At 46.4% G+C, this 15,000-nt stretch overlaps 1 protein-coding gene across 1 annotated transcript in view; it reads left to right on the top strand.

The window, feature by feature from the left end:
- Window positions 1–15,000, top strand: part of LOC311329937 (neural cell adhesion molecule L1-like) — a 63,740-nt gene that overhangs the window by 44,973 nt on the left and 3,767 nt on the right. The window contains exons 24-36 of the mRNA XM_084461889.1: window positions 106–265; window positions 1,085–1,209; window positions 5,653–5,754; window positions 7,351–7,548; window positions 7,789–7,859; window positions 8,082–8,310; window positions 8,972–9,087; window positions 10,001–10,217; window positions 10,561–10,683; window positions 11,181–11,357; window positions 11,524–11,637; window positions 11,926–12,075; window positions 14,028–14,159. Coding sequence (XP_084318015.1) covers window positions 106–265; window positions 1,085–1,209; window positions 5,653–5,754; window positions 7,351–7,548; window positions 7,789–7,859; window positions 8,082–8,310; window positions 8,972–9,087; window positions 10,001–10,217; window positions 10,561–10,683; window positions 11,181–11,357; window positions 11,524–11,637; window positions 11,926–12,075; window positions 14,028–14,159 — 1,914 coding nt within the window. The remainder of the gene's footprint in view (window positions 1–105; window positions 266–1,084; window positions 1,210–5,652; window positions 5,755–7,350; window positions 7,549–7,788; window positions 7,860–8,081; window positions 8,311–8,971; window positions 9,088–10,000; window positions 10,218–10,560; window positions 10,684–11,180; window positions 11,358–11,523; window positions 11,638–11,925; window positions 12,076–14,027; window positions 14,160–15,000) is intronic.

Raw genomic sequence — 15,000 nt, 5'->3', positions numbered from 1 at the left:
CTCTCTCCCATCCTCTCCTCCCTCCTCCTCTCCTCTCCCATCCTCTCCTCCCTCCCTCCTCCCTCTCTCCCGTCCTCTCCTCCCTCCCTCCTCCCTCTCTCCCAGACCGGACGGTCATCCTGTCCCCCCCCCTGGCTCTGAGGGTGCAGCCTGGGATGGTGGCCATCTTCACCTGCCTCTACCGGGTCGACCCCAAACTCAACCCCCCTCACATCCAATGGCGGAAGAGCGGACAGAAGATCTTCCCGTCATACGACGAGGACAAGTAAGAGTGAAAACAGGAAGCGGTCAGTTGAGTGGAAGTCAGCCCAGCGGTTTGGGTTCTGGACTAGGAGCCAAAAGGTCACTGGTTCGAATCCCGAACTGAGCCACTTTAGGGTTCGCCGGGCGTCGCCGGTCTGAGCTCACAAGCTCACATTTGATTTCACTCCTCAGATCCGTCTGGACATCCAACCGTTCTAACGGAATCCGCTCAAACAGAAATGTGTTTGAGCCAATCACAACCGTTTATCTGATATGGGGCGGGTTTAATAAGATGACGGAACAGAGGAGCGCTGTAGAGGTGTGTTCGCTGATTGGTTGTAGGTCTATCCAATTGCGTCCAGAGGTTTTTTGATCTACGCCCGTTGGTAACGCCCCTTGGGAATCAGAAAGCAACTGTGAGTTTCCAGACCCTTCGCAGTTTTGCAAATTGGGTCTGACGAAGCCAGGATACTTAAGGGTGGGATTAACCGGCAGTTTGAGGGATGTTTGAGTTCTATTAAAGAATAGCTGTTATGTTTATGACTGAATAATCAGGATGGTGGAACCGACGGTTAATATCAGGATAGGAGAAGACTGCAGCGGTGATGATGATGAAGATGAACTCAACAGTAATGATGATGAAGATGAACTCAACAGTAGTGATGATGAAGATGAACTGAATAGTAGTGATGATAAGATGAACTGAACAGTAATGATGATGAAGATGAACTGAACAGTAATGATGATGAAGATGAACTGAACAGTAATGATGCTGAAGATGAACTGAACGGTAGTGATGATGAAGATGAACTGATGATGATGATGAATGCTTCTGGTCCAGGTACACGTTCGAGGGCCCAGACCTCCTCGTCGCCGGCGTGCAGAAGGAGGACGAGGGCGCGTACACTTGTGAGGTCATCACTGACCTGGACGTGGCCGAGGCCAGCGGCTCCATCACCGTAGTCGGTAGGAGGATCTCTCTCTTCTTCTATGTATTTTCACCGTAGTCGGTAGGAAGGATCTCTCTCTTCTTCTATGTATTTTCACCGTAGTCGGTAGGAAGGATCTCTTCTTCTTCTATGTATTTTCACCGTAGTCGGTAGGAAGGATCTCTCTCTTCTTCTATGTATTTTCACCGTAGTCGGTAGGAGGGATCTCTCTCTTCTTCTATGTATTTTCACCGTAGTCGGTAGGAAGGATCTCTCTCTTCTTCTATGTATTTTCACCGTAGTCGGTAGGAGGATCTCTCTCTTCTTCTATGTATTTTCCCCGTAGTCGGTAGGAAGGATCTCTCTCTTCTTCTATGTATTTTCCCCGTAGTCGGTAGGAGGATCTCTCTCTTCTTCTATGTATTTTCACCGTAGTCGGTAGGAGGATCTCTCTCTTCTTCTATGTTTTTTCACCGTAGTCGGTAGGAAGGATCTCTCTCTTCTTCTATGTATTTTCACCGTAGTCGGTAGGAGGATCTCTCTCTTCTTCTATGTTTTTTCACCGTAGTCGGTAGGAGGATCTCTCTCTTCTTCTATGTTTTTTCACCGTAGTCGGTAGGAGGATCTCTCTCTTCTTCTATGTATTTTCACCGTAGTCGGTAGGAAGGATCTCTCTCTTCTTCTGTGTATTTTCACCGTAGTCGGTAGGAGGGATCTCTCTCTTCTTCTATGTATTTTCACCGTAGTCGGTAGGAGGGATCTCTCTCTTCTTCTGTGTATTTTCACCGTAGTCGGTAGGAAGGATCTCTCTTCTTCTATGTATTTTCACCGTAGTCGGTAGGAGGGAATTCTCTCTTCTTCTATGTATTTTCACCGTAGTCGGTAGGAAGGATCTCTCTCTTCTTCTATGTATTTTCACCGTAGTCGGTAGGAAGGATCTCTCTCTTCTTCTATGTATTTTCACCGTAGTCGGTAGGAAGGATCTCTCTCTTCTTCTATGTATTTTCACCGTAGTCGGTAGGAAGGATCTCTCTCTTCTTCTATGTATTTTCACCGTAGTCGGTAGGAAGGATCTCTCTCTTCTTCTATGTATTTTCACCGTAGTCGGTAGGAGGGATCTCTCTCTTCTTCTATGTATTTTCACCGTAGTCGGTAGGAAGGATCTCTCTCTTCTTCTATGTATTTTCACCGTAGTCGGTAGGAAGGATCTCTCTCTTCTTCTATGTATTTTCACCGTAGTCGGTAGGAAGGATCTCTCTCTTCTTCTATGTATTTTCACCGTAGTCGGTAGGAGGGATCTCTCTCTTCTTCTATGTATTTTCACCGTAGTCGGTAGGAAGGATCTCTCTCTTCTTCTATGTATTTTCACCGTAGTCGGTAGGAAGGATCTCTCTCTTCTTCTATGTATTTTCACCGTAGTCGGTAGGAAGGATCTCTCTCTTCTTCTATGTATTTTCACCGTAGTCGGTAGGAAGGATCTCTCTCTTCTTCTATGTATTTTCACCGTAGTCGGTAGGAAGGATCTCTCTCTTCTTCTATGTATTTTCACCGTAGTCGGTAGGAAGGATCTCTCTCTTCTTCTATGTATTTTCACCGTAGTCGGTAGGAAGGATCTCTCTCTTCTTCTATGTATTTTCACCGTAGTCGGTAGGAAGGATCTCTCTCTTCTTCTATGTATTTTCACCGTAGTCGGTAGGAGGGATCTCTCTCTTCTTCTATGTATTTTCACCGTAGTCGGTAGGAAGGATCTCTCTTCTTCTATGTATTTTCACCGTAGTCGGTAGGAAGGATCTCTCTCTTCTTCTATGTATTTTCACCGTAGTCGGTAGGAAGGATCTCTTCTTCTTCTATGTATTTTCACCGTAGTCGGTAGGAGGGATCTCTCTCTTCTTCTATGTATTTTCACCGTAGTCGGTAGGAAGGATCTCTCTCTTCTTCTATGTATTTTCACTGTAGTCGGTAGGAAGGATCTCTCTCTTCTTCTATGTATTTTCACCGTAGTCGGTAGGAAGGATCTCTCTCTTCTTCTATGTATTTTCACTGTAGTCGGTAGGAGGGATCTCTCTCTTCTTCTATGTATTTTCACTGTAGTCGGTAGGAAGGATCTCTCTCTTCTTCTATGTATTTTCACCGTAGTCGGTAGGAAGGATCTCTCTCTTCTTCTATGTATTTTCACCGTAGTCGGTAGGAAGGATCTCTCTCTTCTTCTATGTATTTTCACCGTAGTCGGTAGGAAGGATCTCTCTCTTCTTCTATGTATTTTCACCGTAGTCGGTAGGAAGGATCTCTCTCTTCTTCTATGTATTTTCACCGTAGTCGGTAGGAGGATCTCTCTCTTCTTCTATGTATTTTCACCGTAGTCGGTAGGAGGGATCTCTTCTTCTTCTATGTATTTTCACCGTAGTCGGTAGGAGGGATCTCTCTCTTCTTCTATGTATTTTCACCGTAGTCGGTAGGAGGGATCTCTCTCTTCTTCTATGTATTTTCACCGTAGTCGGTAGGAAGGATCTCTCTCTTCTTCTATGTATTTTCACCGTAGTCGGTAGGAGGGATCTCTTCTTCTTCTATGTATTTTCACCGTAGTCGGTAGGAGGGATCTCTCTCTTCTTCTGTGTATTTTCACCGTAGTCGGTAGGAAGGATCTCTCTTCTTCTATGTATTTTCACCGTAGTCGGTAGGAGGGAATTCTCTCTTCTTCTATGTATTTTCACCGTAGTCGGTAGGAAGGATCTCTCTCTTCTTCTATGTATTTTCACCGTAGTCGGTAGGAGGGAATTCTCTCTTCTTCTATGTATTTTCACCGTAGTCGGTAGGAAGGATCTCTCTCTTCTTCTATGTATTTTCACCGTAGTCGGTAGGAAGGATCTCTCTCTTCTTCTATGTATTTTCATCGTAGTCGGTAGGAGGGATCTCTCTCTTCTTCTATGTATTTTCACCGTAGTCGGTAGGAAGGATCTCTCTCTTCTTCTATGTATTTTCACCGTAGTCGGTAGGAGGATCTCTCTCTTCTTCTATGTATTTTCACCGTAGTCGGTAGGAGGGATCTCTCTCTTCTTCTATGTATTTTCACCGTAGTCGGTAGGAGGGATCTCTCTCTTCTTCTATGTATTTTCACCGTAGTCGGTAGGAAGGATCTCTCTCTTCTTCTATGTATTTTCACCGTAGTCGGTAGGAGGGATCTCTCTCTTCTTCTATGTATTTTCACCGTAGTCGGTAGGAAGGATCTCTCTCTTCTTCTATGTATTTTCACCGTAGTCAGTAGGAGGATCTCTCTCTTCTTCTATGTATTTTCCCCGTAGTCGGTAGGAAGGATCTCTCTCTTCTTCTATGTATTTTCACCGTAGTCGGTAGGAGGGATCTCTCTCTTCTTCTATGTATTTTCACCGTAGTCGGTAGGAGGGATCTCTCTCTTCTTCTATGTATTTTCACCGTAGTCGGTAGGAGGGATCTCTCTCTTCTTCTATGTATTTTCACCGTAGTCGGTAGGAAGGATCTCTCTCTTCTTCTATGTATTTTCACCGTAGTCGGTAGGAAGGATCTCTCTTCTTCTATGTATTTTCACCGTAGTCGGTAGGAGGGATCTCTCTCTTCTTCTATGTATTTTCACCGTAGTCGGTAGGAGGGATCTCTCTCTTCTTCTATGTATTTTCACCGTAGTCGGTAGGAAGGATCTCTCTCTTCTTCTATGTATTTTCACCGTAGTCGGTAGGAAGGATCTCTCTCTTCTTCTATGTATTTTCACCGTAGTCGGTAGGAAGGATCTCTCTCTTCTTCTATGTATTTTCACCGTAGTCGGTAGGAAGGATCTCTCTCTTCTTCTATGTATTTTCACCGTAGTCGGTAGGAAGGATCTCTCTCTTCTTCTATGTATTTTCACCGTAGTCGGTAGGAGGGATCTCTCTCTTCTTCTATGTATTTGGGTGTGGGGTGGGAAAGGGATGTATTGTTTATTATATATTTATTGTCTACTAGTGTGCCATATTTATACATTTCTTTTATCTTCTTATTTCTGTATGTAAAGCACATTGAGATTACTTTGTATGAAATGTGCTATACAAATAACATTTGATTGATTAATTGATTGATTACTAAAATGTTGATCTTTTCATTTCATTTACCAGCACCAGGCACAGTGAAACGCTCATTTGAGATGTTCTCCACACACAGACGATAGAAGCCAGATATGAAAGAAAACCATGCTCTAAACAGCAGGCCGTAGCACAGTCCGCCTGTATATACCTGTATATACCTGTATATACAGTACGACTCACGCAGAGGTCATGACTAGGTCACTATTTTTACGACTGTATATTTATTTGCCCAGGGACTGCGGGTGGAAATTAGCTGTTTGGCTATAATCTTGTACAGTGCATCTCTCCCTATTCTATAGGGTAAATGTCTACTGTACCTTGTCCCTGTCTTAAAAATAAATAAAATCAATCAATCAATCAATCATGACCTTTAACCCCCTCCCTCCCAGACCGCCCGGGCCCCCCGACCGCGCTCCAGCTGTCCGACCCCAAGGACCGCAGTGTGACCCTCAGCTGGACACCTGGAGACAACCACAACAGCCCGGTACTAGGTACTGAGGGAGCTTTATTGAGATACAGATTTAATAAGGGGGCTCTTAATGAGGGGTCTCTCTTGATAAGAAGTCAGACGTGAGAGTCGCTATAACGAGACGTTGTGCTTTATTGACGAACCATCAACACGACTATAGTGGCTTCGTATTTTTAAACAATATCAAACTCGCTATGATAGCCATGTATCAACAATTGGATTACAATTGTAATTGTAATTTCATATTTCATAATTTCATGATACAAACTCAAAGGATGAAATACCAAACTCATAAATGGCTCCTACAACGACTCTTCATCCTGGGTTGGTTGAGATCAACTGGACTCATGAGAGCATAACGCAAGATTATAACACATTCCAATGGTTACATAACAGTGCAATATATTAAGGACAGGAACGGGGTGTCTGCTATCGTCCTACTCATGGAAGACAGCTGAGTGTCCAGTATTGGGTAAGAGAGAAGTGTAGCCAGACCGTGGGGTTGGAACCCTTGCCTCAAGGCCAAGAGAGCTGAGAGGTCACCACACACAGAGCTGAGAGGTCACCACACACAGAGCTGAGAGGTCACCACACAGAGAGCTGAGAGGTCACCACACAGAGAGCTGAGAGGTCACCACACAGAGAGCTGAGAGGTCACCACACAGAGAGCTGAGAGGTCACCACACACAGAGCTGAGAGGTCACCACACATAGAGCTGAGAGGTCACCACACAGAGAGCTGAGAGGTCACCACACACAGAGCTGAGAGGTCACCACACATAGAGCTGAGAGGTCACCACACAGAGAGCTGAGAGGTCACCACACACACACTGAGAGGTCACCACACATAGAGCTGAGAGGTCACCACACAGAGAGCTGAGAGGTCACCACACACACACTGAGAGGTCACCACACACAGAGCTCTCTTCCCAGCAAGCAGAGAGCTGAGAGGTCACCACACAGAGAGCTGAGAGGTCACCACACAGAGCTGAGAGGTCACCACACAGAGAGCTCTCTTCCCAGAGACCAGAGAGCTGAGAGGTCACCACACACAGAGCTGAGAGGTCACCACACACACACACACACACACACACACACACACACACACACACACACTGAGAGTTCACCACACAGAGAGCTGAGAGGTCACCACACAGAGAGCTGAGAGGTCACCACACAGAGAGCTGAGAGGTCAGCACACACAGAGCTCTCTTCCCAGCAACCAGAGACTGGCTGACCACCAAGAACGTTGTTCTGGCAGAAACAGGTGCCTATGTGACCTGCTCGAACCCTCAACATCTGTTTTCTTAAGGTTTCGGTAGAAACCACATCAGTACACACACACACACACACACACACACACACACACACACACACACACACACACACACACACACAGTGTTTTACAATGGAGGATTCAGAAACTACAAACTCATATCATCTGTTTCCCCCGGGGGGGGAAATTAAAACCTGTTCTATTTCTAAAGCAGTGGCAGTAACTTGTTCCCGTGTAACAAAATAGTTCTATAAAAGCCTCCTGCGTTTGACTCATATCATTTCATCTCTTTGTTTATTTTTAACATTCTATTCTCTGTCCCTCTCTTCTTCTGTGGTTTCAGAGTACGTGGTGGAGTTTGAGGACCAGAGTTTGACCGGGCTGGGATGGGAGGAGCTGGCCAGGGTGGGCGGGGACAAAGACAGCGCCGTCCTCACTCTGTGGCCATACATGTCCTACCACTTCCGGGTCGTCGCCATCAACGACCTTGGGACGTCCAACCCCAGTGCCCCCTCTGACCTCCACAGCACGCCTGCTGAAGGTTGGCCCTGTAGTAGTAGCTACTTTAGCTAGCCAGCCGTTATAAACCACCATGATGAATGGACTGCACGTATATAGTGCTTTACAATGGCCTCTCATTCACCCATTCACACATACATTCACACACCAATGGCGGCAGCTTCCTTGCAAGGTGCTAGCCTGCTCATTGGGAGCAATTTTGGGGTTCAGTGTGTGTGTGTGTGTGTGTGTGGTGGATATCAACGCCTGTCTTCCTCCACAGCCCCAGACGACAACCCTGAGGACGTGAGGAGTGAGTCCATCCATCCAGACACCCTGCTCATCACATGGGAGGTACGGCAAACCTGACACCTCTCTATCATAGTCTACGCTGTCTCCAGTCTGCAGTCTGTCTGTATATCACGCTGTCATCATAGTTAGTTTGAGGCGCATCACCTACAGTAACCAGTAGAAGGACGACCTAAACATGTGTAGGTGTAACTATTTTGTGGGAGGGGCTTGGGTGTTTGCTGTACACCCAGTCTGATTGGCTCTTTCTCTTGTCCGTCACTCTAGAAAATGGACAGGCGGCGCTTCAACGGGCCCAACTTCCGGTACCAGCTGTTCTGGAGGCGGGTTGTCGGCAGCGGGCCGGCCTGGTACTCCAACTTCACCACGGCTCCGCCCTTCGTGGTCACCAGCGGCGTGGCCAACTTCTCGGCCTTCGAGATCAAAGTGCAGGCTGTCAATCAAGAGGGGGAGGGGCCCGAGCCGGACCCAGTCATTGGCTACTCTGGAGAGGACTGTAAGATTCATCGTCAAGTGTTAGATGGTTATTGGCTTACTGTAGGAAAATGTAGCGAGTGATTAGAGTGATTTTGATATGATCATCTTCTTCTTTTGCTGTCTCCGTCTTTCACTCTTTCTTTCTCTCTTCCTCTCTTCCCTCTCCCCCTCTCTCTCTGTCTCTCCCCCCTCTCTCTTCCCTCTTCCCTCTCTCTGTGTCTCTCTCCCTCTCTTCCCTCTCTCTCTGTCTCCCTCCCTCTCTTTTCTCTCCCTCCCTCTCCCTCCCTCCCCCCCTCTCTCTCTCACCCTCTCCCTCCCTCCCCCCCTCTCTCTCTCTATCTCTCTCCCTCCCCCTCTCTCTCTCTCTCTCTCTCCCTCCCTCCCTCCCCCTCTCTCTCTCCCTCCCTCGCCCTCTCTCTCTCCCCCTCTCCTCTCTCTCCCTCCCTCCCCCCCTCTCTCTCTCCCCCTCTCCCCCCCTCCCCATCTCTCTCTCTCCCTCTTCCTCCCTCCCCCCCTCTCTCTCCCTCTCCCTCCCCCCCCCCCTCTCTCTCTCTCCCTCCCTCCCTCCCCTCTCCGTCCCTCCCCCCCTCTCTCTCCCCCTCTCCCTCCTCTCTCTCTCTCTCTCTCTCCCCCCCTCTCTCTCCCCCTCTCCCTCCTCTCTCTCTCTCTCTCCCCCTCAGTGCCTCTGGAGGCCCCTATGAACGTGGGGGTGGAGATTATAAACAGCTCTGCTATCAAGGTGATGTGGGCGGCGGTGGACAGGGAGACAGTGAGGGGACACCTGCTGGGATACAAGGTCTCTCTCTCTCTCTCTCTCTCTCTCTCTCTCTCTCTCTCTCTCTCACACACACACACACACACACACACAGACACCTGTCAGCGGTGTGTAATATACACCTCCTACACTCAGTCATACTTCTTGGAATAGATGGTTTTCTATTGTCTGTTTCTATTGGTTTTCTATTGTCTGGTTGTCTGGTTGTCTGGTATGAAGTACACGGCTAAATGCATATTCTATGAAAAATATGTCGTTCTCTGTTGAAAGGGCTTTTGGATAAAACCATCAAATCTATTTACTGAGTTTTGTTAGAAACAATCCTATTGTCTAAACAGCACATCACGTCTGGAACAGACTATGTGCTGGAGAACAGGACTTCTTCATCCTGGAAGAGGTTTAATCTGCGTTGTACCAAACCAGACCTCACTGTATCTTTCCCTAATGACCCAGGAACTAGTCCCCTCCCTGCCTGCATCATATGCACGGTGAACTGATAGAAAACATCAAAATAGACTCAAGTGCCCCTTTAAAGGTGCAGTATGCAGTTTGGCTCAGAAGCACTTTTTGTTATATTTTATGTAGTTCTCATTACATCCCAACAGCAATCAATAAAAAAAGAGCTCTGACACTGAAATGAAATAAATCTGTAATCTGTGGAAGTGGCGGGACTGTAATAAATACGTCCAATCATTTTGAGTTGCCAACTTGAAATGATTGGATGGCTCACCTGCCTGTCAGCCTGCCTACTTGTCTAGCGAGTGTGATTGATTTGTTTCCCCCCAGTTTGGAGGAGGGGCTTTGGAGGGAGTGGCGGGGATTTTATTGGTTACATTTTGCAAAATAACAGGAAATTACAAAACGCATACTGCACCTTTAATTAACTCCTTTAATTAAGCTCCCCTTTAATTAACCTCTTCCCTGCCGGCTCCAGATCCACCTGACGAGGTTTGGCTCCAGGGGGCGCCACCGCGGCCGGCGGGCGAGGGAGCCGGAGGTCACCATGGTGGTGGAGACGGGCGCCAGCGAGGAGAAGCGGCTGATCGGGGGCCTGCGGCCGTACTCCCACTACGCCCTGACCGCCAGCGTGTTCAACAGCAAGGGGGAGGGGCCTCAGTCCGAGAGCATGCCCTTCATGACGGAGGAGGGAGGTGAGAGAGAGAGGGGGGAGGGGGGAGGGAGGAGGGGGGGAGGGAAGGGGGAGAGAGATGGGGCGGGGGGTGAGAGGGAGGGAGAGATGGAGGGGAGAGGGAGGAGTGTGAGGGAGGGAGGGATGAGAGGTGAGAGAGAGAGAGAGTACTGGACGGAGAAAGAGACGAACCAGGGCAACAGGAAGTGAGGTCATTAGGGAGAGGAAGTTGAGGAAGAAAAGAGGGAATGAAGCTACTGTATTTACCAAGGCTGTTATGAACACAAGGAGAAATCCCAGCTATATGACTGACTATGTCAGTAGTGTGTAACGGTGCATCTAACCAATCCCGTTTGTGTCGCCAGCTCCCGGACGCCCCATGTCGCTGCATCTGGAGAGCCCGGGGGAGACGGAGATGACCTTGCGCTGGAGCCCCCCTGCCCAGCCCAACGGGATCCTGACCGGCTACCTGCTACAGTACCAACAGAGTGAGTACCACCCCCTCCCTGCCTGGAATATCTGGTCTACAACCTCTTCACGCATCTTCCTGAGCACGACCAATAAACCGACTTGAGCTTAAACTTGAATATATAATATATATAATAGTGTATTGACATAAAACCTGACCATAAATACTGTCTTTATCTCTACACCTCTATATAATTTCATAGTTTCATAGTCTGACATACAAAGAGAAGAACGTCAGTCTGGCGCGGTGAGGGAATGCAGTCATCCATCAACAACACGACCTTGTCGCTGTAAAACGTCAATATTGCAAACGTTCAGCCATAATGTTGATAATCCATCAATGATTTGTCAATACCCGTAATGTCAGTCTGACGCTGGCTCAGTGAGTGAGTGTAGAAGTCACAGTATGGCCGATTATGACGTCGGTAAAATGTTTACTGAATCATTTTTCGATGTGGCGCTCCTCAGTTGTGGAAAGGTGGTATAATGCGTTGTCGTGTGGTTGTTGTGTCCCCAGTAGTGGAGAGTGAAGACAGCCCCATGCAGGTGGAGACCATAGATGACCACTTGGTCACACAGCTGACCCTGGTGGGTCTGGACCCCCACAGCCGCTACCGCTTCTACCTGAGGGGGCGTACCTCCGCCGGAGAAGGGGAACCCATTATCAGGGATGGCGCCACCACGCTGGACGGAGGTAGAACTGCGGGATGATTTGTTTACTGGTGTCAAAACTGATTTGTTGATCTCATTCCTGGTGGGGATAGATATCATATACGCCATTTTCTCTGCTGGATTGATGGTATTTAAGTGATTGTTTATCTGGACTGTAATGTAGTCTTTCCATCTCAACGTCTCTCCAGCTCCTCCTGACAACTTCAGCCTGTCTGTGGGAGACCAGTCGGTCAACCTGAGCTGGGTGTCCAAAGAGAGACAAAGAAGTGTGGGTTTCCAGATCCACTACCTGAACAAGAATGGTACAGTATGGCTGGCTGAAAACATGAAAACATATGAAAAATAACGAACCTATCATTTCATTCACCTTTTTTTTTTTTATAAATCTTTTCAGATTTTTATCCCATTTTCACCCAATTTGGTAGCCAATCACACCCAACCTGACTACCAGACCATGAGCTACCTGACTACCATATTACCATATTATCCTCTGAGGATAATCTTCCGAGCTTTGCATTTAAAAAGAAAATTAAATGAAAAAAGAAAAGACTAGGTGAGAATGTGTTTGTTGTTGTTGTTGTTTTGTGTAGGGGGTGGTAAATGGAAGCAGACGGAGAAGGTGAACTCATCTCGGACCTTCTACCAGCTGCAGGGTTTGACCCCAGGATCCCTCTACCGCCTGAAGGTCACCTTCAACAACAGCACCTTCTGGGAGACGGAGATACAGACTGAGGGAACAGGTCAGCCTAACGCTAACCCTAATATAGCCTACCCCTAATATAGCCTACCCCTAACCCTAACCCTAATATAACCTACCCCTAACCCTAACTCTAATATAGCCTACCCCTAACCCTAATATAGCCTACCCCTAACCCTAACCCTAATATAGCCTACCCCTAACCCTAACCCTAATATAGCCTACCCCTACCCCTAACCCTAATATAGCCTACCCCTAACCCTAACCCTAATATAGCCTACCCCTAACCCTAACCCTAACCCTAACCCTAATATAGCCTACCCCTAACCCTAACTCTAATATAGCCTACCCCTAACCCTAACCCTAATATAGCCTACCCCTAACCCTAACCCTAATATAGCCTACCCCTAACCCTAACCCTAATATAGCCTACCCCTAACCCTAACCCTAATATAGCCTACCCCTAACCCTAATATAGCCTACCCCTAACCCTAACCCTAATATAGCCTACCCCTAACCCTAACCCTAATATAGCCTACCCCTAACCCTAACCCTAATATAGCCTACCCCTAACCCTAACCCTAATATAGCCTACCCCTAACCCTAACCCTAATATAGCCTACCCCTAACCCTAATATAGCCTACCCCTAACTCTAACCCTAATATAGCCTACCCCTAACCCTAACCCTAATATAGCCTACCCCTAACCCTAACCCTAATATAGCCTACCCCTAACCCTAACCCTAATATAGCCTACCCCTAACCCTAATATAGCCTACCCCTAACCCTAACCCTAATATAGATTTACATAGAAAAGTCCGGATTCGTGCTTAAAAATTAGGGTCTGTTCCATTTTCATTAAATTTGAATCAGGAATTGCTCCCTAACTAAATTTTTAAATGATATAGGCCTCGAATCAAAAATTCAAAAATCATAAGAATTATTGTCTGACAAGATGCAAAAGGAATTTCATCTCTATCATGTTTCTGCCCAAAGTTATGGATTTTTTCATTTTAATTGTAATACCCCACTTGGCCACTTTTTACTCAGTGGCGTTATCCTTTCTTTTGGAAATGACCCTAATATTCCGCTACCAAGCCTAAAAGTCCTAAACGCTTCCAAAACCATATCTAAAGCCTTTTATTTTTATTTTTTTATTTGTCATCCTCGCGTCATGGGCCCTGTCAACCAATCAGAGCTCTAGATGCTTTCCTTCAATATGACAGTTTTAGAGGGATTTAAAGTAGTGGATCATGTCGGGGATGTCCAAGAGGACCAGCTGGCAAGAGATGGACGTCCTCTGACATTGCACAAAAACGTTTGGAGTGGTTTGGATTCCCTGTCTAATGATCACAATCTCATTCCGTCCCAATATCTAAACCCATTCATGTTGGACTTTTCAATCAATTTCAGGATTCAGGACACCAAATGTGGTGTGTGTCACCCTTGAGAAGGGCGCTAGGACCCTGCGGACTACTCTGGACTCTGGATGCTTTCCTTCAATATGACAGTGTTTTAGAGGGATTTTGCACAAAAAAGTTAGGACATTACACAAAAAAGTTAGGAGTGGTTAGGATTCCCTGTCCGAATTTAAATCTAATGATCACAATCTCATTCCGTCCCAATATCTAAACCCATTCATGTTGGACTTGTTGGGTCCAGATCCAAATTCAAAGCCTAGTCTTTGGGAGTCATATCTAAACACATGTATTAGATCTGGTTCTGGTTCTTAAACCTAGTCATTATGATTCCATATCTAACCACTAGGGGAGTAGTTTTAAACCCCAAGTGATGAAATCAACTGTTTACCTCCCCAGTAACCAATTCTCTTGCAACAAACGTCCGGATAGAGGATCCTGATTGGCATCTATTAGGTGATTTAGAACTGTTTTTGGAAAATTAGGGTTATCTCTTCCTCTCTCTTGCTGTATTCCTCTCACTCCTTCTCTCTCCCTCTCTCTCTCTCTCTCTCTCTCTCTCTCTCTCTCTCTGTAGGTGTGTCAGAGGAGCAGATGAACATTGCCACTCAGGGCTGGTTCATCGTCTTGGTGTGCGTCCTCGTCCTGCTGCTGCTGATTGTGGTCAGCGTCTGCTTCATCAAGAGGAACAAAGGAGGCAAATACTCAGGTAGACCTCATCAAATACTCAGGTAGACCTCATCAAATACTCAGGTAGACCTCATCAAATACTCAGGTAGACCTCATCAAATACTCAGGTACACCTCATCAAATACTCAGGTAGACCTCATCAAATACTCAGGTAGACCTCATCAAATACTCAGGTAGACCTCATCAAATACTCAGGTAGACCTCATCAAATACTCAGGTAGACCTCATCAAATACTCAGGTAGAACTCATCAAATACTCAGGTAGACCTCATCAAATACTCAGGTAGACCTCATCAAATACTCAGGTAGACCTCATCAAATACTCAGGTAGACCTCATCAAATACTCAGGTAGAACTCATCAAATACTCAGGTACACCTCATCAAATACTCAGGTAGACCTCATCAAATACTCAGGTAGAGCTCATCAAATACTCAGGTAGACCTCATCAAATACTCAGGTAGAACTCATCAAATACTCAGGTAGACCTCATCAAATACTCAGGTAGACCTCATCAAATACTCAGGTAGACATCATCAAATACTCAGGTAGACCTCATCAAATACTCAGGTAGACCTCATCAAATACTCAGGTAGACCTCATCAAATACTCAGGCAGACCTCATCAAATACTCAGGTAGACCTCATCAAATACTCAGGTAGACATCATCAAATACTCAGGTAGACCTCATCAAATACTCAGGTAGACCTCATCAAATACTCAGGTAGAACTCATCAAATACTCAGGTAGACCTCATCAAATACTCAGGTAGACCTCATCAAATACTCAGGTAGACCTCATCAAATACTCAGGTAGATGTAATCTAATACTCAGGTAGACCTCATCAAATACTCAGGTAGA

Source organism: Borostomias antarcticus (assembly GCF_949987555.1).
Source record: "Borostomias antarcticus genome assembly, chromosome: 3".
In the NCBI taxonomy this organism is placed as follows: Eukaryota; Metazoa; Chordata; class Actinopteri; order Stomiiformes; family Stomiidae; genus Borostomias; species Borostomias antarcticus.
This window is presented reverse-complemented; position numbering and strand designations above follow the sequence as displayed.